We start from the raw sequence: 23,383 nt of genomic DNA, 5'->3' as shown, positions 1-23,383 counted from the left end.
CTGAATCTTGCTTGTATAAAAAAAAGCTTAAAGTTTCTTTTGGGTTTATAGTATTGTATTCTTTAAGTGCTGGTTTTACAGTATGTTACTTTTACTAGCTACTGTAATTCCGAGGTTTAGAGTAAGACTCGTCTTTGTACAATCGGTTGATATTTATTTTATTTTCTGTTCTCTCAATTTTACTTTGCATCAGAATTTTTTTTAGTTTTCCATAACGTTGAATATACTTATCTTAAAGAATCATTCTAATGTATCTTTTTCACTTTTTATTTATTTTTGGGTTACATTGGGTGTAGCTGGTAGAGGCCTTTCTCTAGTGGTGAGCAGGCTATTCTTTGTTTCTGCGCTAGAATATTTTCTCATAAGTCGGTTCTTCATATCAGGTGGTCAACCTATTGAAGCTTTAGCGTCAGTTCTCCTTTTGAATATTCAGGACTGATTTGTTTTTTTTAGGGTTGATTGGTTGGATCTCCTTGCTGTCCAAGGGACTCTCAAGAGTCTTTTCTAAAACCACAGTTCAAGCGCCTCAGCTTTCTTTATGGTACTACTCTCATACCTATATTGACGTGAAAACATGCTTCACGGAGTTTGTTGGTTTCAGTTGCGGCGTTTTCTTATGTATTTCTAGTCAACGTGATTTAGGGGTACGTGTCTAACTCCAGTATTCTTGCTTGGAAAAACCCATGGACAGTGGAGTCTGTCGGGCTAAAAGCCCACAAGGGTCGCAAAGAGTTGGACATGACATCACGCATGCACCTTGTCACACCTGGAAGTCCAGCCTGGAGGTTTCCCACAGTACTACCCATGATTTTGGTTGTAATATTGTAGTTATCCCCTGGGAGCTCACAGTTGCCAAATGACCAATTCGGCTCCCATCACCCCTGAAGAGGCAGGGACTCTTACGAGGGTCACGGATGCACAGAACCAGACAGAGGTCTGAAAATTTTTCATCTATTTCCTTTTAAAAGGACCAGGAGGTGGTCCAGTGGTTAAGACTCCATACTCCCAGTTTGGGCTTCCTTGTAGCTCAGTCGGTAAAGAATCTGCCTGTAGTGCAGGAGACCCAGGTTCGATGCTTGCGTTGGGAAAATGCTCTGGAGAAGGAAATGGCAACCCACTCCAGTATCCTTGCCTGGACAATCTCATGGACAAAGGTGCCTGATGGGTTGCAGTCCATGGGGTCCAGAGTTGGGCACGACTGAATGACTAACACTTACTCCCAGTTCAGGGGGCCTGGGTTCAATCCCGGGTCAGGGAACTAGATCTCGCATGCCACAACAAAAATCACGTGCCATAACTAAGATCCGGTGCAGTCAAATAAATATATTTAAAGGGAAAAAAAAAAAAAAGAAGAAGAGGAGGGGAATGGACCCAATAGACTTGTTCAGGTCCCACTATGGAGTCCCTGGCAGAGCTGCTCTTGGAACCAAGTCTCCTAACTCTTAATAGGGATGCTGGTTTCCACTGTAGTGGCTACCTCTAGTTTTGTCCTCTTAGGAAGCCAGGTGTGTCTATGAACAGAAGGCCTCAGGAATCCTACCCCTGGCATGGCAGATCCTTGACCTGCTTAGGCCGCCACTTATGAATCATTCCTCTGGCCTTTAGCAAAACAACAGACTGGTTCCAAATAGGAAAAGGAGTACGTCAAGGCTGTATATTGTCACCCTGTTTTTTTAACTTATATGCAGAGTACATCATGAGAAATGCTGGACTGGAAGAAACACAAGCTGGAATCAAGATTGCCGGGAGAAATATCAATAACCTCAGATATGCAGATGACACCACCCTTATGGCAGAAAGTGAAGAAGAACTAAAAAGCCTCTTGATGAAAGTGAAAGAGCAGAGTGAAAAAGTTGGCTTAAAGCTCAACATTCAGAAAATGAAGATCATGGCATCTGGTCCCACCACTTCATGGGAAATAGATGGGGAAACAGTGGAAACAGTGTCAGACTTTATTTTTCTGGGCTCCAAAATCACTGCAGATGATGACTGCAGCTATGAAATTAAAAGACGCTTACTCCTTGGAAGGAAAGTTATGACCAGCCTAGATAGCATATTCAAAAGCAGAGACATTGCTTTGCCAACAAAGGTTCGTCTAGTCAAGGCTATGGTTTTTCCTGTGGTCATGTATGGATGTGAGAGTTGGACTGTGAAGAAGGCTGAGTGCCGAAGAATTGATGCTTTTGAACTATGGTGTTGGAGAAGACTCTTGAGAGTCCCTTGGACTGCAAGGAGATCCAACCAGTCCATTCTGAAGGAGATCAGCCCTGGGATTTCTTTGAAAGGAATGATGCTAAAGCTGAAACTCCAGTACTTTGGCCACCTCATGCGAAGAGTTGACTCATTGGAAAAGACTCTGATGCTGGGAGGGATTGGGGGCAAGAGGAGAAGGGGACGACAGAGGATGAGATGGCTGGATGGCATCACTGACTCGATGGACGTGAGTCTGAGTGAACTCCGGGAGTTGGTGATGGACAGGGAGGCCTGGCGTGCTGTGATTCATGGGGTCGCAAAGAGTCGGACACGACTGAGCGACTGATCTGATCTGATCTGATCTAAGCAGGGAGGTGGTGGGCGAGCATCCACTGGTTCAAAGCAGCACCAGGTGTGTCGGAGGGGGGAGGAGGGAGGAGTGGCGGGGAGGGAACCCCCCAGTGTCATCAGACTCTTCTCTGCTTCAGAGAGCTCAGAGTCTTGAGACAGACCACAAATAAACATATGAACTAGATAATTACAGATTATTTCAATGTTATAAAGAAAATAAACAGGGGCATGTGATGGAGTCATCCAGGAGACCAGCCAAGATCCAACAGCAACAGCTATTGAGCACTGACTTGTGTGTCAGACTCCATGTGAAGCGCTTACTTCATATCCCAGACTCCACACAAAGTGCTTAATATGCTTTATTTCACTTAGTTCTCACAGAAATCATCTTGCTATTCCTTTTTTTACAAGCAGCACTATTAAAGGATAATTGATATTCAATAAACTGCACATATTTAAAGCATACAATTTGATGATTTTTAAAAACATGTACACCCATGAAACCATTTCTGCAAACCAGCTGGTGAACATATCCATGACTCCCCAGAGTTTCCTGGTGTTCCTTGGCAATCCATCCCTCTCCAGCATCTCTCCCCACTAGCTCCCTCCCGCTGCTGTCACTATAGATTAGTTTTCATTTTTTTAGAATTTTATATAAACAGAATCTACAGTATGTGATTTTTTTTGAGACTGACTGTTTTAATAAAAAATATGTTCTTACGGTCCATCCAGGTTGTTGCATGTATCACTGGTGCATTCTTTTCCCTTGCTGAATAGTTTTCCATTAATGGAAGTACCAGGGTTTGTTCAACCGTTCACCTGTGGAAGGACACTGGCTTGTTCCCAGTATTTTGCTAGCACAAATAAAGCTGCTAAGAGTATTCCTGTACAAGCTTTTGTGTGAGCAAAAGTTTGTTTTTGGCTGTGATGGGTCTTTGCTGCTGCACTAGGGGTTTTCCCTAGTTTTGGAAAGTGGAGGCTGCTCTTTGCTGTGTTGTGCAGCCTTCTCATTTCAATGGCTTATCTTGTGAAGTACAGGCTCCAGGGCACACAGGCTCAGGAGTTGTGGCTCTCAGGCTTAGTTGCTCTGCAGCCTGTGGAATCTTCCTGGACCAGGGATCAAACCCCAATCCCCTGCCTTGGCAGGCGAATTTTTATCCACTGGACCATCAGGGAAGTCTCTGAGTATAACTTTTTTTAATTCTCTGGGTTGTATAGTCAGTTACATGTTTAGTTTTTTTAGAAGCTGCCAAATTATCTCCCCGAGTGGCTTTCATTTCCATGTTATTTCCCATCTACAGTTCTTAAAAATCCCAGCAACCAAGGGGAAGGGATAGCAGTGACTCTGGGAAGGTCACAGCTGTATTTAAAATGGATAACCAACAAGGACCTATTGTATAGCAAAAAACAAAACAAAACACCAAAAAATGAAACTCAGCAAGTCCCTCTGCCTTTTTTCTTTCCTTCACAACAGTGATTTTTTTTTAAGAGTCCAAGACAGTTATCTAACTCTCACATTCCGACTTCACTGATTGTGTTCCCCTTATTTCCTGTAACCAAGACCACAGCTTGATTTGATTCAACAGGATTTCAGAGATGGCCTTGTGAACTTGGTATTACACCTGCCACTATAATCAATGCTGAATTTAAATGCCAGGGTAAGCAGTAACTGCTCTCTCTCTGTTGTAAATGTGCATTTTCCCCTGTGTAGTCAGTAATCTGTGGAATGAACGATCCTTGACATAGGAACTGTTTGGTACTAAAAAAGACCTTTTCTTTCCACAACCATGCCTTTAAACCACTTTCTGACCAGTCATCAAAATATGGCTAAGTAAGATAAATTAACGTCGCTTCTCTGGAACCCAGGGAAGGTTTGGTAAGACCAAGGAATACCCTGTGATCCCAGAAAAGGGAAGAAGAGTCCCTAATTGACCCAAATGTATCAAAATTGATGGAAAAAGGGGGTCAGTGATGGCTGCCAAAGGGGCATCCCAAATGTGGGAACCACAAGAGGAGCTGACATGTGCTACCCAAAGACTGAAATTTCAAGGAGTTAAAAATATCCGTGACAGTGTGGTCTGAAAATGCACTCCAACCATTTCTTTTCACCTTAGTTGGGTGCCAAGATGGCTAACCTGGGTGTCAAAACAGGTCTGGAAAAGACAAAATAAGAATGCTCCCTCCATGGCAAATTTTGTGTTGATTGGAAAGTCAGATGATGCTCTAGCAAACATGTGATATTGTGTGTGTGTGTGTGTGTGTGTGTGTGATTTCCTTGGAATTCATAATAACAAGTAAGTAATGACTCATTTGTAAGCAGTTACAAGAAAGAAAAGCATGGAAAGAGCACCAAAAATATGAACAAAACAATGCTGAAAAGCAAAACAATGGTTTCTTAAAAATATTTTATTTTCGGTTGTGCTTGATCTTCATTGCTACACTCGAACTTTTTCTACTTTCGGAGAGTGGGGACTACCCTCTAGGCGTGTGTGCAGACTTCTTATTGCGATGGGTTCTCTTGCTGTGGAGCACAGGCTCTAGGGCGTGAGGGCTTCAGTAGTTGCTGCACATGGGCTCAGTAGCTGCAGCTTTCTGGCTCCAAAGCACAGGCTCAGTAGTTGCGGCCCGTGGGCTCAGTTGCCCTGAGGCATGTGGGATCTTCCCGGAGCAGGGATTGAACCAGTATCTCCTGAATTAACCACTGGACCACTAGGAAAACCCCAGTGTGTTTTATTTAAAGGTAAAATTCATGGAACATACATGTAATATTTCGCTCTCAGCTCTACTGGAATTTTTCTTTGGGTAGTTTGAGTTACAATGACTTTTTTTTTAATTGAAGTAAAATTCACAGAACATAAAATGAACAAATTTTCAAGTGGATCCATTTGATTTTCACATAAGTTTCTGTTTCACTATCTAATTTTTATCTGGTAATAAGATTACTGCACGTTGGTATATCAAATCCAGATATTATATATATGTGTGTGTGTGTGTGTGTGTATATATATACACATACAGCAGGGACAGGCAATAATCACCATAATTCCACCTCCAGGACTAGAGGAAACAGCCACAGATAGGTGATGTTATTCCTCCAAATTGTTCTATTTATGTGTCAACCTAATTATTAACAAACATTGGATTATACTCTACATTCAGTTTTGTGCATGTGTGCGTGCTCAGTAGCTTCAGTCATGTCCAGCTCTTTGTAACTCATGGACTGTAGCCCGCCAGACTCCTCTGTCCATGGGATTCTCCAGGCAAGAATACTGGAGTGGGTTGCTGTGCCCTCCTCCAGGGGATCTTCCTGACCCAGTGATCGAACTTGCATCTCCTGCGTTGGAGACAGTTTGAGCCACTGGGGAACCCCACATCCAGTTCTACTATTTCCTTTTTCTTTCTGCTAAACTGAGATGGTGGACCTATTTTCCATGTCAGCACATAGCTCTCCTCTTCCCATATAGATACATCCCACTTCAGCTCAGCAGTCCCCTATGGATGGACATTTGGGTGGTTGCCAGTTTTTTCCAATGATGAGCAATGCTGTGATGAACATCCTTGAATGTGCATCTTTGCCAACTCATGGGGTATTTTGGGGGGAATTCTGCCTCCCAATAAGCTATCTCTAGGGGAAATTCTGTAGGTGAGATTGCTTGCACAAAAGCCATTCATATTTTGCATTTTATTTATTTTTCTTAGAACTTTATTTAGTAGTTTTTTTTTTGTTTTTTTTTTTTTTGTTTTTTTTTTGTTTTGTTTTGTTTTGTTTTGTTTTTTTCCTGTGCTGGGTCTGCTGCTGCACCTGAGCTTCTCCTTGTGTTGTGCAGAATATGGGATCTTAGTTCCCTAACAAGGGATGGAATCCTCCTCCCCCGCATTGGAAGGCAGATTCCTAACCACTGGACCACCAGGGCAATTCCCACATTTTGCATTTTAATTTTCCTTTGGCTGCACTGCAGGGCGCCCTCAGCCGTGAAAGCGTGGCATCCTAACCACTGGACCACCAGGGAATTCTCCATATTTTGCATTTTAAGAGGTGCCCCCAAGTTGGGTTCCCCCAACACTATACCAATGAATCCTCCCACAAAGCCACATAGGAGAGCGTCTGGAGAATGTTCAATGTGTGTGTTTGGACATGTTCTGCAGCTTTCACAGGACTCTTCTGGGTTAGGGAGGGGAAGAGGAGGAGGGTGACTTCGTATCCAGTTCCAACACTTGTTTGTTCTCCTTTCCAGGCAGAAAGCAGGGAGAAGGGGCTGGGTTGGGTGAGGTAATCCTGACCCTCTCCCCTTCCACCATGTATGGAAATATGCTTGGAAACATCGGTTCCAGATGGAGCCAACCCCCACCCCACCCCCTCCACCCCTGTCGCCTGAGCCAGCCTGGACCTACTGGCTTCAGGGGACGGAAGGCTGGACTCAGAGGAATATTTCAGCAGCAAGAGGGTCCATAAGCCCCGAAACAATCTTGCCAGTGTTTGAGTCACTGCAGGCTGGCTGCAGGAATCACTGGCTTCTTTTGGTTAAAAATATCTCATGCCCGAGGGGCCCTCAGTGTCTGTCTCAGAAGGGAGCTGGCTCCCATTTCTTCATCACTGGGGAAATGAGCTGAGACCAACTGATTTTTTTTTTTTTTTCCATGAAGCTTTGATGAAAACAGACTTTCTGGGTTCAAATCCTTGCTCCAGGGCTTCCCTGGTGGCTCAGTGGTAAAGAATCTGCCTGCCAATGTAGGAGACAGGGGTTGATCTGGGTTTGATCCCTGGTCTGGGAAGATCCCACATGCCGCAGAGCAACTAAGCCCAAGCACCACAACTACTGAGTCTGTGCGCTAGAGCCTGGGAGCCACAACTACTGAGCCCATGTGTCACTGAAGCCTGCTCCCTAGAGCCTGTGCTCCGCAACAAAAGAAGCTACCTCAATGAGTACGTTCCAACTAGAGAGAAGCCCCAGCTCACTACAAGTAGAAAAAAGCCTGCACAACAACAAAGACTCAGCACAGCTAAAAATAAATAAATAAAATTATATATATATATATAACCCTTGCTCCAGCGTTCACTAGCTGCGTGACCTCAGGCTGCTTGCTTAACTTCTCTGTGCCTCAGTTTTCCTGGCTGAAAAAGGCATGTTGGAGTCATCACATCTATCTCAGAAGCCGATGGGTCTCCACCCTGGCTGAGCATTTAAAATTTCATCTGGGAACTTTTAACAAATCCTGATACCCAGGCTGCATTCTGGGTCAACTCAATCAGAATTTCTGAGTGTTAGTTCTGGGGCAGAAAAAAAAAAATTTTTTTTTTTAAAGCTTTCCAGATCATTCTGATGTACCAGTGCTGTAGAGATTTTGTGGGTGTTAAATGAGATCATATAGGGAAAAGGCTCCCTGTAGTGCCTGACATAGAGTTATATACTTTGGTGGGCGTTGTAGGATCAATTATCCAAGCCTGGGTGGTAGTCAGGGAAGGTTTCCTGGAGGAGGGGGTGGTTGAGCTGTGAAATGAGGGAAGAGAGAAGTTAACCAGGAGAAAGAGGACAGGATGCATATAAGCAGGGGTCTGGAGCCAGGAGAATGTGGCCTCTTGGGGGAATTGAAAGTCATTCCCTGTGACTGGAGCTGAGAAAGGAGAGTTGAGGAGAAGATATCTTGCACTGGGTCCCCTAATGAGGTCAGAGGTCCTGGGGAGTCATTGGGCTTTATTTTGGTGTCAGCAAGGTTTTAAGCAGGACAGTGAGTGGGGGGTGCATGTGTGTTGTTTCAGTTGTGTCTGACTCTTTGCCACGCTATGGACCCTATAGCCTGCCAGGCTCCCCTGTCCATGGGATTCTCCAGGCAAGAATACTGAAATGGGTTGCAATTTCCTGCTCCAGGGGAGTGGGGGGTGGCCTCCGCCCAAATTCAGGAATAGCAGAGCCTTCTCAAGGCACTGTGTCCAAGCCTTCTGGGGAAGTTTAAACTTGCTGAGGGGTGTGACACAATCCCCAAGCCCCGCTTCAGGAGCTATGACCTAGACTCTGAAGTCAGATGGTCCTGAGTTTGAATCCCAGCTTTGCCACATCGTACCTGTGTGACGTAGGGCAGGTGGCTTCATTTATGAGCCTCAGTTTCCTGGCCTGGAAAACAGGCATAGAACGCCCCCACTGGATCTTTGCAAGGATTAAATGAGATAATAGTGTAAATAACTTAACAGGTGTTTCCCACATGCTAAACAATAAATGTTCTCAATATGTGTGAAAAAGAATGGTCTATAAGAATCTACAACTGGTCATTAATTTGGGGGGAATTATGGAAATCTGCCTGCAATGGAGGACACCCGGGTTTGATTCCTGGGTTGGGAAGATCCCCTGGAGAAGGAAATGGCAATGCACTCCAGTACTCTTGCCTGGAGAATCCCATGGACAGAGGAGCCTGGCGGGCTACAGTCTATGGGGTCACAGGAGTCGGACACAACTAAGCAACTAAACTATCACCACAGGGATCTTTTTGGGCTTCCCAGGTGATGCAGCAGTAAAGAACCTGCCTGCCAATGCAGGAGACACAGGAGAGGCAGGTTTGATCCCTGGGCCGGGAAGATCCCATGAAGAAGACATGGCAACCCACTCCAGTATTCTTGCCTGGAAAATTCCATGGACAGAGGAGCCTGGCGGGCTATAGTCCATGGGATCGCAAAGAGTTGGGACATGACTGAGTGACTAACATACACACACATCCCCTCTTTATTCCCAACATCAATTAAATGAAAGTGAAGTCGCTCAGTTGTGTCCGACTCTTTTTGACCCCATGGACTATACCCTACCAGGCTTCTCTGTCCATGGGATTCTCCAGGCAAGAATACCGGAGCGGGTTACCATTTCCTTCTCCAGGGGATCTTCCCAACCCAGGGATCGAACCCAGGTCTCCCGCATTGGAGGCAGACGCTTTAACCTCTGAGCCACCAGGGAAGCCAAGTGCAGTGGTAAATTTAATTCATTCAATTAATAGGTGTTATTAAAACATTAATAGATGTTATTCAGACAACATATTTTTATTGAGCACTTACCGTACCCTGTGCCCCGTGCCAGGCACTGGGTAGAGCAGTGAACGAGACAAACCTGGCCTTTGCCTTCCTGAAGCCTAGAATCTAGGAGAAGACAGACAGATGCAAGCAAGTGGGTAAGTATTTCATTACAGTTCCTCGGTATCTATGATTGGTTCCAGGAGCCCCAATATACCAAAATCCTTAGATGCTTAAGTGCCATAGTCAGCCCTGTGTCTCTGGTTCTGCATTCACAAATTCAGTTAATCTCAGGTCTTGTAGTACTATCTACATTTGTTGAAAAAAAAAATCCTTTGTAATAACTTTGTAATTCCCTGGCAGTCCAGTGGTTAGGATTCTTTGGGGCGTTCACTGCCCAGATCACAGGTTTAATTGGGGAAGTAAGATTCTGCAACCCAAGCAGCCAAAAAAAAAAAAAAAACACCAAACCCACCTGCTTATTAGTGGACCTGTGCAGTTCAAACCAGTGTTTTCCAAGAGTCAACTGTACAATTATGAGGAGTGCTAAAAACAGGTCATAATCACAGGAGCCCTGACATAGTCTACCAGGCCAAGGAATGGTTTTCTGAGAAAATGGCTTTTAGGTTGAAATCTCCCCACTCCCCCCAAATAATAATGCCTGCTAACATTTAAATCTGTGCCATCCAGGGTGGTAGCCGCTAGCCAACATGAGGCTCTTGAGTCCTAGGACTGAGGCTAGTGGAAATGAAATGTGGTATAAGTGTAATGTGCAAATGTGATTTCAGAGACTTCCTATTAAAAAAGAAGTGAGCTATCTAACTGATATTTTTATATTGATTACAAGCTGAAATGGTAACATTTAGGATAGACTGGATTAGATAAAATATACTAAGATTCATTTTAACTGTTTCTTTTGATCTTTTTCAATGTGGCTACTAGAAAATTTTTAATTATATACGTTGCATTTTGTTTCTAGGGGATAAGCCCTGAGTTCCCTGGAGCAGGAAATGGCAACCCAGTCCAGTATTCTTACCTGGAAAATCCTATGGACATAGGAGCCTGGTGGGCTACAGTCTATGGGATTGCGAAGAGTTGGACACCACTGAGCACCTGAGCACGGCATACGGATCCCTGAGTTAGACAGTGCTTGTTGATGACCAGGGATATACCAAGGTGTAAATGTGTAGTATCTTGTTTAATCCTATGATGACTCTGACAGGTAGCTATTATTTATCTACTTTCTGCAGAGGAGGAAACAGATGCAAAGAGTAAAATGGACCGAGATTCACCACCATCAAGGAAGATAACTGGAATTGGGTCTTTCTCAGTCCACTGAGCTGTGTACTTAACCTCTACCCTACACTGCTGAGCAGAGGCACCCGTGGGCTGGGACAGGAAGAGGCATCCAGAGCCGTGAACGTGGAAAGAACAACTACACGAAGAGACAGACATTCCACGGACTAGAGGGCCCTCGGCAACATTGGCCATGGAGTGGTCCCATGGTCCTGTCAATGTCAGTTCTTTTTTTAGAGACTGTTTATTTTCCATCAACCTATTTCCATTTAAAAAGTTTGTGGAGAACTTCCCACCTCCCAACCCGGTGCTCCAGTGGCTAAGACTCTGTGCTCCCAATGCAGGGGGCCCGGGTTTGATCCCTGGTTGGGGAACTAGGTCCTACATGCTGCAACTAAGCATTCACATGCCATAACTAAAGATTCTGCGTGCTGCAACTAAGACCCAGTGCAGCCAAAAAAAAAAAAAAAGTTTGTAGAAGAACAGCTTACGATTGTTGTGGTTGTTCCTCAACAACCACAGTGGTTGTTCCTACTCATTCAGTGGCCTGAGTGGTGGGAGCTACAGGCCAGTCTTCAGTGGGGAACCGTGGAATAAGCCCAGAGAGCTCCTGCACACCTCCGGACCAGTCCACCACCTCAGGTTGAGCATCGGTGAACTCAGGAGCTGGAGCGGTCCATTCACCCTGAAATGCCTCCTTGGTCACAACCTTCTCAGCAGCCGCCCGCTCTTCCTTTTCAATCCTTTTCAGCATCTCCATAGAAGGAAAGATAAGGCATGACCTTCCAGGGTGTTCACAGGAGATGGTGTCATGCATGGGCAGAACTTCTCGGGCGAGCACCCACCACGTCAGACCCACTGAGTGAGCTCCCTTGTCACATGGGATGGCTGGGCCCACAGAGCACAGAGGAGAGTCTGTGTCACAAAGATCAATGGAAGGCAGGTGAAGAGACTTCTGTGAGAGGTTGGTGGTCAGCCCTGCGATTAGTAACCACCAGAAGCCTTGGCTCCTGGAAGGCTGCCTAGATCTGGTTAGTGAAGGTTCCAAGAGTGAGGCAGCCAGCAATAGGAACGGCTCCAGTGGCAGCAGCAAACTTCAGCACAGCCCACAGGCCAGTATTCCCGGAGGAAATGACGCTGCTGTCCACTGGGTTTTCAGTGACAGCAATGGCATTAGCTGCCAACAGAAGCTTCTGCGAGGTTCTCTTCAGATTTATGATGTAGATGTCATGACTTTTCCTTTTGTAGACATGCTGTTTCATTTGAAAGTTAAAGTTGGTGCCACCTAAGTGGGTTTCCCTTCCTTGGTGGCTCAGTGGTAAAGAAATCTGCCTGCAATGCAGGAGAAGCGAGATGTGGGTAAGATCCCTGGGTCAGGAAGATCCCCTGGAGGAGGAAATGCAACCCACTCCAGTATTCTTGCTAGAAAATTCCATGGACAGAGGAGCCTGGTGAGCTCCATGCGGTCACAAACAGTTGGGCATGACTGAGTGACTGATCACACACACACAAGTGAGTTTCTGATGAAAGGAATTTGAGGACACCCTCCTCCCTATTTGCAGGACATCAAGGGCTCTGGATATGGTGAAAGTTTCCCTTTACGTTACAATGGGAATCCAGAACAATGCCATATGGACCCCAGTCTGGGTAGCGAGGAGAGGCAACATCAGTTCATCTTGAGGAAAGATGAGAAAACCTGGCTTGAATTAAACAAGTCTGATGGCTCGGGGATAGGAGTCCCGAGGGGAGGAAATTCCAGGTAAGGGACTGCGTGTCCAAGGTCACAGCACTTAACCGCGAAGCCTCAGTTCTCTTTAGAACATTCAAATTGATGTGCTTAGTCACTCAGTCATGTCTGACTCTGCAACCCCATGTACTGTAGCCCGCTGGGCTCCTCTGTCCATGGGAGTCTCCAGGCAAGAATACTGAAGTGAGTAGTCATTTGCTTCTCCAGGGGATCTTCCTGACCCATAGATCAAACCCACCTCTCACATTGCAGACAGATTTTTTTCCCCTACTGAGCCACCAGGGAAGCCCCTCCTTAGAACTTCACCCACCAAAGGCATAATTGCCAGCTTAATTGATGTTTTCCTTTCCAGGAAATATTGCTTTGAAAAGAAAGGTTTGAGGGACTTCCCCAGTGGTTCAATGGTCAAGAATCCACCTTGCAATGCAAGGAACTCTGGTTTGATCCCTGGTTGGGGAACTAGGATCCCACGTGCCAGGGAACAATTAAGCCTGTACACAACGAAAGATCCCACGTGACACAACTAAGACCCAACAGAGCCAAATAAATAAATAAATACGAAAAAAATAGTTGATCCACCTTAAAAAAAAAACAAAACGGTTTGAGACCTTTGACACAGGGACACGTGTATGCTGTGGGATTGGTCTAAGGACAATAGTTTCACCTGGTAGAGTAGCAGGTGTCCTGCAGAGGCCTTAGCTAGGCCTTCTCAGGTTCAGATCTCAGTCTTCCCACTTATTAGCTCCGTGACCTTGGGTAACTCAATCTCTCTGGTCTTAACTTTTCCAACTGAAAAACGGGATACTAGTGGTCATTTCCTAGGCTTGTGGTCAGAATTAAATGCAAGAAAGCACAGAAAGCACCCAGCTCACAGCCCGTTCATTCTATTGATAGTGCTGCTGCTGCTGTTGAGTCACTTCAGTCGTGTCAGACTCTGTGCAACCCCATAGACAGCAGCCCACCAGGCTTCCCCGTCCCTGGGATTCTCCAGGCAAGAACACTGGAGTGGGTTGCCATTTCCTTCTCCAATGGAGGAAAGTGAAAAGTGAAAGTGAAGTCGCTCAGTCGTGTCCGACCCTCAGCGACCCCATGGACTGCAGCCTTCCAGGCTCCTCCATCCATGGGATTTTCCAGGCAAGAGTACTGGAGTGGGGTGCCATTGCCTTCTCCGATTGATAGTGCTGGCACTCAATAAACGGCAGATGGAAAAACAAAAAACGGCAGGTGGTGCTATCACATGATTTCTGAGTCTGTGAGAGCGAAGCCCCTCTGGGGTCTGGGGTGGCAGTGGGGTGTTTCAGGAAACCATGCCCAGCACTGGGTGTAACCTCCTTGTAGTTTTTCCCTTAGGGTCTAAGGTGGGGTCCTTTTTGCTTTGCCCAGAACTTTGGAAAAGTCTCCTTCTAGGGAGTATGGATATGTGTAAAATTAAAGAATATATAACCTTGAAAATGGGCTTCCCTGGGTAGTTCAGCAGTAAACAATCCAGTGCAGAAGACCCCAGAGAGTGGGTTTGATCCCTGGGTTGGGAAGCAAAGATTCCCCTGGAGAAGGAAATGGCCCCACTCCAGTATTCTTGCCTGGAGAATTCTATGGGCAGAGGAGCCTGGCAAGCTACAGTCCATGGGGTCACAAAGAGTCAGATACGCCTTAGTGACTAAACAATAACAAACCTTGAAAATATTGAATCTGGCCTCAAAGGCTGGGCTGAGAGACTGCACTGCCACGGATCCAGAGGGCGACCCCAGGAAAGGTCCTTCAAACGTCCCCAGCCTTCAGTTCAGTTGCTCAGTCATGTCCAACTCTGTGACCGCATGAATCGCAGCGCCAGGCCTCCCTGTCCATCACCAACTCCTGGAGTCTACCCAAACCCATGTCCATCGAATCGGTGATGCCATCCAGCCATCTCATCCTCTGTCGTCCCCTTTTCCTCCTGCCCCCAATCCTTTCCAGCATTAGGGTCTTTTCCAATGACTCAACTCTTCGCATGAGGTGGCCAAAGTACTGGAGTTTCAGCTTTAGCATCATTCCTTCCAAAGAAATCCCAGGGCTGATCTCCTTCAGAATGGACTGGTTGGATCTCCTTGCCGTCCAAGGGACTCCCAAGAGTCTTCTTCAACACCACAGTTCAAAAGCATCAATTCTTCGGCGCTCAGCCTTCTTCACAGTCTAACTCTCACATCCATACATGACCACTGGAAAAACCATAGCCTTGACTAGACGGACCTTTGTTGGCAAAGTAATGTCTCTGCTTTTTAATATGCTATCTAGGTTGCTCATTACCTGGTACTAATTTAGGCTCTTCTTTGGTGGGGTGGCAATTTACTGAAAGATGGACGTAGACGGACGGGCGGACAAATCTGACTCTCCAGTGGACAGCGGTGTGATAAGTGAGTGACCGATGGACGGAGAGACACAGGTGAGATTGTGAGGCGTCAAGACAGGCGGATGGATATGTTAGCCAGACAGTCAGGCAGGCGACCGTGAGACAGAAAGACTGACAGAGGACAGGAAACCCGGGAGCCTCCCACCTGCAGGCTTGGCCGCGAGGCGGCGCCGCCGCCCAGCCCGGGCGGTGCTAGCCGCCCCGGCTGGGCGCGCTCTCGCGGGTGGGCGGAGGGGGCGTGGCCATCGTGCGCACGGGGCGGGGCCGGCAGCCTCGCGGGGGCCCCCACGGGCGGAGCGCGCGGCGGGGGCGGCCGGGGGCGGGGCGCGCGTGCTCGCGGGGGCGGGCCGTACGGCGGGCGCGCGCGGCGGCGGCGGCGCGTTCCGTTCCGGGCCGAGGCTCGCGGCGGAAAAGTTGCGCGGCGGCGAGGACCGGCCCCGGGACGGGCAGCGAGCGCGACACCGAGCCGGCTCCCGGCGCCCGCGGCGCCCCCACTATGGACGACCTCGGTGAGTGACTGGAGGGGCTGAGGGAGAAGGCAGCTAGGGGCGCGCGGCCCCGGGCCCCGGGCCAGGGCGGGCGCGAGCGAGCGCGCGAGCGGCGGGCTGAATCCCACCCGCTGCGGCCCGGGTCCCGGCTCTGGTTCTGGCCAGCCCCGGCTCGGCGGGACAGGATCCCGGGCTGGGCCTGACTCCCAGGCCAGGCCAGCCGCCGTGCTCACAGCCGCCACCCCTTCGCCTCGAGGACAGCCCCACCTCCGGACCCCCCGACCTCGGGGATCCACCCCCATCTCCCAGCTCAGCCTCAGGGACCTGCTTGCTCGTCAGGGACCCGCCCGGTCCGCCTCAGGGACGGGCCCCCACTGCCGGGACATGACCACCTCCCCCGCTGCGGGACCCTCACTTCACACAGCGCTCCCCCACCCCCATCGCACAGTTGGAACACCCAATTTGGGGATCAGCTGCCTGATCGCGCAGCCGGGGCCTGCTCCCAGCCCCTGGAGGACCACCCCCACTTCACAGACGGACATCCGGCACCTCAGGGGTAGCCCCTCCGAGTCTACCCTTTTTATTTCACAGGTCAGATTTACAGGTTAGGGATGAGCCTCCATGACCACATCCCCACAAAGACAAGGCTCTTTTCTGCCCCACTAAGGCCCTGGGTCCGTTTCACTGCCCTGGCCACTCAGTGGACTAGCCCCTCCGCTTTCATATCACAGACCAGCCTCATCCTAGAAATGTAAGCTGGGGAGACAGACTGGTGAAGTGCCAAGGGAACGAGGTGGGAAGTGGGCCCCCGAGGTATGGCCATCTCTGAACTTGTCCAGGCTGGCAGTACCTTGCGGGAAGTCCCATAGGTAAGGAGGATAGGATGCCCAGAATAGAGTTTTACTGTTTTCATGTGACTGGAGCTCCCAAACTGTTTTTTTTCAGTCCAGCCTTGATCTGGAGTTTGGGCAGAAGAAAGTATCTTCTGGAACCAGACACTAAACCCAGGGGTCTTGGTGCTGGGGGGTTCTAGGAATGCCTTGAGCACCGTGAACCCTGGAGTGGGAGGATTCACTCTCCCTCCCTCCCCTTCAGGCCTGGAGCTGGAAGGCCTCTGAGCCAGGGAGTTGAGGAGGGGGAGGAAAGTTTCTTCTCTGTAGGAGCCTTGTCTTCCCTCTATGGACTGTGGGTGGCTTGTGTGACCACTGATGCTTTCTCTGTCTCAAGCTCTTAGGGGTGGATTCATCAGACAGGACTGATGGGCCTCCCCCGAGCTGCACAGGGCACTAAATTAAGACTGGTTATTTGTAGGCACTGGACTTCCAAAGGAACAGGGAGGAGGATTGGGGCGTGACTGCTTCCCAGAAGCTTCCTTTGGGGATCAGGGTGCCTCCGCAACCCCCTAACCCCCAAGATCCTGGAGCTGGGGAGAGTGTGCGGTCCTGCCTGTTTTGCAGAGTACAATGGCTGCCAAGCATAGTTCTGTCTTTGGGTCAGGCTTGGCACCCATTTTTCCAGCACACTCAAGGTTGGCATGGCTTCCAGGCAGGTATTTTTTTTTTTTTTTTTTTCATGTAAAAATAACTGAACTGAAAGGAGGCTGGGGGATATTTTTCGAATCAGGATCTGAAAGTCTCAATGCTTTCCCTGTGGGAACTCACAAGCAGAGTCACAGTTTCTGAAATGCTGGTGTGGGTTCCATTGCTTCCAGACAGGCCCCGTGCTGTTTGAAGGACTGAGAAAGTCTTTGTAGAGTTCCCTGTTGAAGCCCAGAATTCCTGTCCTCTGACAGTCTTCCATTTAGGGCCAGGAAACTGAGTTCGTCTCTTGAAAGGAAAGAAAGTGTCCTGGCAGAGCAGATTGTAGGAATTTAGATTTGCTGTTCCTGGAGTATTTCCCTGTACCTCAACTGTCCTGTCTTCACAGTAACTCTTTTTGAAGAGCCCCTTAAGGGTCCCTGCTATCAGTACTGCTGGCCTTTTACAAATGGAGAAAACTGAGGCTAAGAGAGGTTGATTCACTGGCTCAAGGTTGCACAGTAGTAAGATGACAAAATCATGACTGGAAGCCCGATCCCTCGCTCCTGCATCTGCAGCTTTGTGCACCAGGAGGCCTTTCTTCGTGGCGAGGGGGTCTCAGAGAGGTGATGGCCGCCACCTGTAACTACTTCTGCCTCCCCCCAGAGGCTCCTCAGTTGTCTGAATCTGGGCCGCCTGGCTTCCTTGGCCTAAGCTCCCAGGGGGCCAGCCACGCCTGGCTGACCGACTGGAGCCTGGGGTGGGCGGACTGGGGCGTGCAGGAGGAGAGAGGAATTCGCCTCTGCTCTCAGCCCCCATCAGCTGTCTGGATAGCTGCTCAGCACCCTGCCCGTCAGCTGTTTTCCTTAGTTAGGCTGGACCCAGAGGCCAAGCCTCTTGTTTTTATTTTTCTCCTGAGAGTGCTGTCAGCTGTGAGCCTCTTGGTTCCTAAAAGAGAAGAGTCTGACCTGTGGCAAGTCTAGAGGGGTCAGAGTCTGTGCTGTGACTTTGTTTTTTATTTTTTGGTCTAAAAGAAAAAAAATTGGGGAGCCCTCCCCTTCCTGTAGCTGTTAGTGACAAACTCACCATGTGTTGTTTAATAAGTTACAAAGTTATAGCTCTTTGGGCAGAAAGTCCGTAAGTAAACACAGTGTCCTGCCCTTCCCTGTGTGTTCTGTTGGCTTTGTGCTGCGGGGTGGCTGCTGGTGGCTTTCCTCGTTACTGTTTAGATGCTGGTTTGGCTGGGAGTTCTCGGTGTTCCAGTTCTGGCTGGAGTTTCCTGGACAGAGTTCTCACAACAAGGACAGGCACTCTGGTTATGTTCTGCTCGCCCCTCCTTCACGTTTTTTAGTGCGCTTGGAGGTGGGGGGATGGGGACCGTGACCACAGCTGGGGGCTAATAGTGATCACATGCGTTTGATAGGAGCCAGGCAGCCTACTCAGCACTGCTTGGTATCATCACAGCAGTTCCTGGAGGGAGGTGTTTAATCCCCGCTTGATGGACGCAGAAATCTGAGTCAGGAAAGTTCAGTGGGGGCTCTGGGATTGTAACCCAGGTCGATCCACTTCCAGACCTGATCATCTTCATAATAAGTAGTACACGCATGCGTGCTCAGTCATGTCTGATTCTTTCCAACCCCATGGACCGTAGTCCAACAGGCTGCTCTGTCCATGGGGATTCTCCAGGCTAGAATACTAGAGTGGGTTGCCATGCCCTCCTCCAGGGGATCTTCCCCGCCCAGGAATCAAACTACCCTCTCCTGCACTGCAGGAAGATTCTTTGCGGCTAAGCCCCTGGGGGAAGCCCTAATGAGTTAGTAAGTGCTTGGTAATCAACCAGGGGAATGAGCCATGGGGCCTGCTGAGTAATTGCTGGGTACCTTTTAAACTTCTGCCCTTGGGACCATCGTCCCGTATGGTCTGGGTGGCAGTAGGTAGGCTGGTTCAGGCCTCAATAGCTTTGCCATTCCCATCCCTTGCAGGGGGAGCAGCCAGCTGTTGGCAATGCCCGTTTGCCGCTGGGATCTGGACCTGTCTCCTTGCAGCTTCTCAGCAGTCTTGACCCTCTGGAGCACAGTGCCTCATTGTCCTTGGGAGGGGAGTACTGGGGAGCAGGGGAATTGCCTGGGGCATTCCAGGCTACGGGGCCTCTCTGTTTCCATGGAAAGTCTGGACTTTGGGCTCACCCATCTGTGGTGCCTCTGTGTGTTAGGGCAGGGTCAAGGGCACCAGCTGCTGGGCTTGTGGCAGGGGTGGTCTGTGGGGTGATGGTGTGCTCCTCGGGGGGCCCTGCGTCAGCCCCAGATCTCCTCCTAGGCTGTGCTCTAGTGAGGTGTGGAGCGGGCACTCAGACCCTGGTGTGTTTGGTTCTTCAGCAGGTGCCCTTTCCGTTGGGCAGCCAGAGCTTGGTGGGGAGAGGTTCAGGCTGCTGCGGGCCAGAGCCCTGCCACTGTGGGTTTGAGTCCCCTTAAGGGAACATCCCAGGATCCTCATGCCTGAGGGTACTGACTTCCCAAAGCTTTCTTGAGGTCTTTCTCTCAAGGGCAGAGACTGGAAAATCTCCCTTCCACTTCAGTCTCGTTCCAGCCCTCCCCTGGGTTGTCCTGGTCTCAGTGTCTTCATTCGTGATCACAGCCGTCTGTAGAACGCTTTTGCTTGTTTATATGGTGTTTGCAGACCCCTTTCTGTAATGTTTATTGAGCACTTACTACGTGCAAGCCCTGGGCTGGGCACCTTACCCGCGTTTTCTCATTGAATCATGTTGACCCTACGAGGCGCAGGTTCCGCTACTATTACTGCCACCCATTTTACAGATGATGAAATGGAGGCCCACTTGCCCAAGTTCTATAACTCGCGAGTGGCAGGGCTGGGATTTAAATCTTGTAACCCATTTTCCACGTCTGTTCCTGATACTGGATTGCATCTGGTTTGCCCGTTGGTTTGATTGCTTTGTTTCTAGAACGCTAAAAATCTTTTTCCACCCTTCCCATACCCCCTGTCTCTTCTCTCTCTCTCTCTTTTTTTGGCTACCATCACATGGCACGCGGGAATCTTAGTTCAGGAATTGAACCCATGTCCCCTGCAGTAGAGGTGTGGAGTCTTAACCCCTGGTCTTCCAGGGGTGTCCCTCGTTTTCTCTTCAGTCTCACACCGTTCTTTCCTGTTCTCTGTGGCTTCCTCGCTCTCGTTGGTTCTTTCTCGAGGATGCTGTGCTCAGGACAGGATGCTGGGCGCTTACGGCAGTGTCTCCTGCTCGGTGGAAGACCTCCCTTCTCTCTCACTGTCCTCTGTCCACTCACCGGTTAGCCTCAAGACAGAGCTGTGAGCTTCCAGCACAGCTGGCCCTGAGAACCCGGGGCAGGCTCCACGCTCCCTCTTCTGCTCTTTGCGGTTGGAGTCAGAAGCCCTTTGTGCCCCCAGCTCCGTACACTCTCCTGTCTTTGTTCAGGTGTTTGCACCTGGCTACCACTGGGAGCCGGAGAAGGCAATGGCACCCCACTCCAGTACTTTTGCCTAGAAAATCCCATGGACGGAGGAGCCTCGTAGGCTGCAGTCCATGGGGTCGCTAGAGTCGGACACAACTAAGCAACTTCACTTTCACTTTTCACTTTCATGCATTGGAGAAGGAAATGGCAACCCACTCCAGTGTTCTTGCCTGGAGAATCCCAGGGACGGGGAAGCCTGGTGGGCTGCCGTCTATGGGGTCGCACAGAGTCGGACACGACTGAAGCGACTTAGCAGCAGCAGCACCACTGGGAGCCAGCCCATTTCCAGAGGAAGAAATCCTCAGAAACCCTTCAGGTGGAGAACTGAGGAATCCTGGGAGAGGGAGAGGGGAAGAGAAAGCATTAGGAAGTTGAATTTTCCCGGAAATCTTGACAAACCAACAGCTTCAAAGGGGTGGCCAGGAACTGTCCTGATGGTCCAGTGAGTGGGACTCCAAGCTTCCACTGCAGGGGGCGTGGGTTCTATTCCTGGCCAGGGAACTAAGAAGCTGCATGTCTCACAGTGTGACCAAAATAAAAATAATGAACTAAAATAAATAAGTGTCCAGAGATCATCTCCTGACCTGGGATAGGCCTGGAGCCCTATGGCCTCACAGGCCCATTTTGCCTTTTCAGTTGCAGTCCTGTTGGGAGCCTCACATTTGGCCTCAAGCGTCCATTCTCGACCAGATAAGTCTCCCAGCTAACGGATTGATGGCCTACCCAGGGGGGCTCAGGGCTGGCCTCTCCAGGGAGGCCGTGGATGCTGGGCCAGAGGCAGGCAGGACGTGTGGTTGGCCAGGCCCCGCAGAGCCCCAGTGGCCTAGTTTCCCCTTAAAGAGGGCCTCTTAGTGCTTATTCCTCGTGTGATTGTGGTGGTGTGGTTTTATGGGAAAACGTTGTTACTGTTAGGTGCGGCCGAGAGTATCTGGGAGTGAAGTGTCACCATGTCTGCAACTGAGTTTTAAATGATGTAGTAGAAAACGTAGGGAGGATGTGTATATGCTGTGTGTGTATGTAAAGAGGGAAAGAGAGGAAACTTGCGCGTGTGTGCACAAAAAAATGGCAAAACATCACCTGTGACTGCACCCAGGTAGAGGGCATGTGCGTGCTCACTGCAGCGGCCTTTCAGCTTCTCTGCATGTTTAGACATTTGCATGATAAAAAGTTGGGGGAGAAAAGGTGAGAAAACCTTGGCTTTTCCACAGCGGGCTCATAGTCATTCCATCAGGGATGGGCATCCGTTGCCTACCTGTGATTGACCCTAGTGACTCTTGGCCTCCTGTAACTCTGATGCAGGTGGTGGAAAGACCGGGTGGGTAGAGACAGGAGCCATGCAGGCCTGGCATGGGAGTGACTGGTGATGCCGCCGGGGACGGGGACACACAGTGACCTGTGCAGGAGAAAGGACAGGGCCCAGCAGAGACAACGAGCGTCGCTGGTGTGGAGGGAGCCTCTGGGGTTATTCTGAGTGTAGCGATGTGAACCAGACTGTGGTCCAGGCAAGCAAGATGCCGGGCCCCAGTGGGAGTTGGGAAGGGGTGGCCTGGATGGGATGCAGAGAGCTGCCTCTGGGCAGCTGCAGCCTGGGGGGAGGGGATGACATGCCTTTCGCTTCACATCAGGAGAACCTCTTATCTGTGGCCAAAGGAACACCATAGCCGGTGGGCAGTGGAGGCCGGAGTGGCCCCAGGCTCTTGCTTGCAGCCCCTCTTGGCCAGTCGCCCCTCTTGGCCAGTCGATTCTCCAGACTTGAGGCTCCCGCTCCTGGCATCCCCACTCCCAGGACCCTCCTGTCTCGCTTTCTGCCGACTCCAAAGCCTGTCCGCCGGGCCTCCCATCTCTGTGGGAGAAACAGCCGGATTCCCACACTGGTGGCCCCCTTGGCTCAGAGGGCCCCTGGTGCCCACTAGAAGCATTTAGCAGCCCGTCAGCCCTCCTTAGGGGAGTGCCTCACATGAAGGTCTTCTCTGAGCCTCACATCTGTCTGTCTGTCCCCAAGCAAGGACTCCGAGGCTGGCCGCTGGGTCCTGATCATGGGGGTCATCCTATGGAGGTCTCAGAGCCGCGTGTCCGACCTGACCGCCTGTTCGAGGAGCAGAATGATGTGTGCTTTATGGGCGGGGTGGGGGGATGGGGAGGGGTGGTGCTGGGAGGAAGCTTTATGTAATTCTTGGCTGGGACTCAGGTAATTGTTTTAATGAAATGGAATGCAGCTTATTCAGAATGCGCTTGGCAGAAACAGCCATGTTCTGTTCTGTGTTCTCGTTGGGGAGAGCGAGTCACACACTCGAGGAGGCCATTGGGAAGAGAGTGGAGCCTGGGGTGAGTGTGAGCAAGGTGGGCGGAGGCCTCTGGGGATCTCCTCTCCCTTCATAGCGAGGATCCTCGGCAGGCTGGACTCTTCCCCTGGACACCGATCCGGGTGCCTTTCTGAACGGATGCTTCTTACAACAACAGCAAGACCCTGTTACAGCAAGCGGGCTGTAAACTGAGCCTGAGGCTGCCTCCCTGGTTGTTGGGAGGCCAAGTGACGTGGGCGTGGGAGTGCTCCCACACAGCCGACAGACTCTCCGAGACATCTGTCTGTTATTCACTGTACACCCCCCTTCCCACTTCAACACCTCCTATAACTCCCTGGCCTCCCCCGCCCCCCTGCCCACCCCCCCCAGCATCTCCCATCAGTGTTGACATCCGTGCCTGGATGTGACCTATCCATAGATACACCTGGATCCGCTTTCCTTCTGGTTTCTTCCCCCCGACCCTGTTTGTCCTTCCTAACTTCTTTTTTTCTTCTTTAATTTTTCTCTTGGACACACCCTGTGGCATGTGGGACCTCAGTTCCCCAACCATAGATCAAACCCACACCCTGTGCGTTGGAAAGCAGAGTCTTAACCACTGGACCTCTAGAGAAATCCCCCTCCTGACT

At 49.7% G+C, this 23,383-nt stretch overlaps 1 protein-coding gene and 1 pseudogene across 1 annotated transcript in view; one reads left to right on the top strand and one right to left on the bottom strand.

Moving 5' to 3' along the window:
* Positions 1 to 11,318: 11,318 nt before the first annotated feature.
* Positions 11,319 to 15,210, bottom strand: LOC129629751 (40S ribosomal protein SA-like; annotated as a pseudogene).
* Positions 15,211 to 15,287: 77 nt separating this feature from the next.
* PXN (paxillin) overlaps positions 15,288 to 23,383 on the top strand; it is a 43,591-nt gene continuing 35,495 nt past the window's right edge. Inside the window, exon 1 of the mRNA XM_055551008.1 lies at positions 15,288 to 15,473. Within this exon, the coding sequence (XP_055406983.1) occupies positions 15,461 to 15,473 (13 nt within the window). The 5' untranslated portion in view covers positions 15,288 to 15,460. The remainder of the gene's footprint in view (positions 15,474 to 23,383) is intronic.

The sequence above is a fragment of the Bubalus kerabau genome, chromosome 16 (genome assembly GCF_029407905.1).
Source record: "Bubalus kerabau isolate K-KA32 ecotype Philippines breed swamp buffalo chromosome 16, PCC_UOA_SB_1v2, whole genome shotgun sequence".
Lineage (NCBI taxonomy): Eukaryota > Metazoa > Chordata > Mammalia > Artiodactyla > Bovidae > Bubalus > Bubalus kerabau.
Note: the sequence above shows the minus strand (reverse complement) of the source record. Positions and strands in the feature narration are given on the sequence as shown.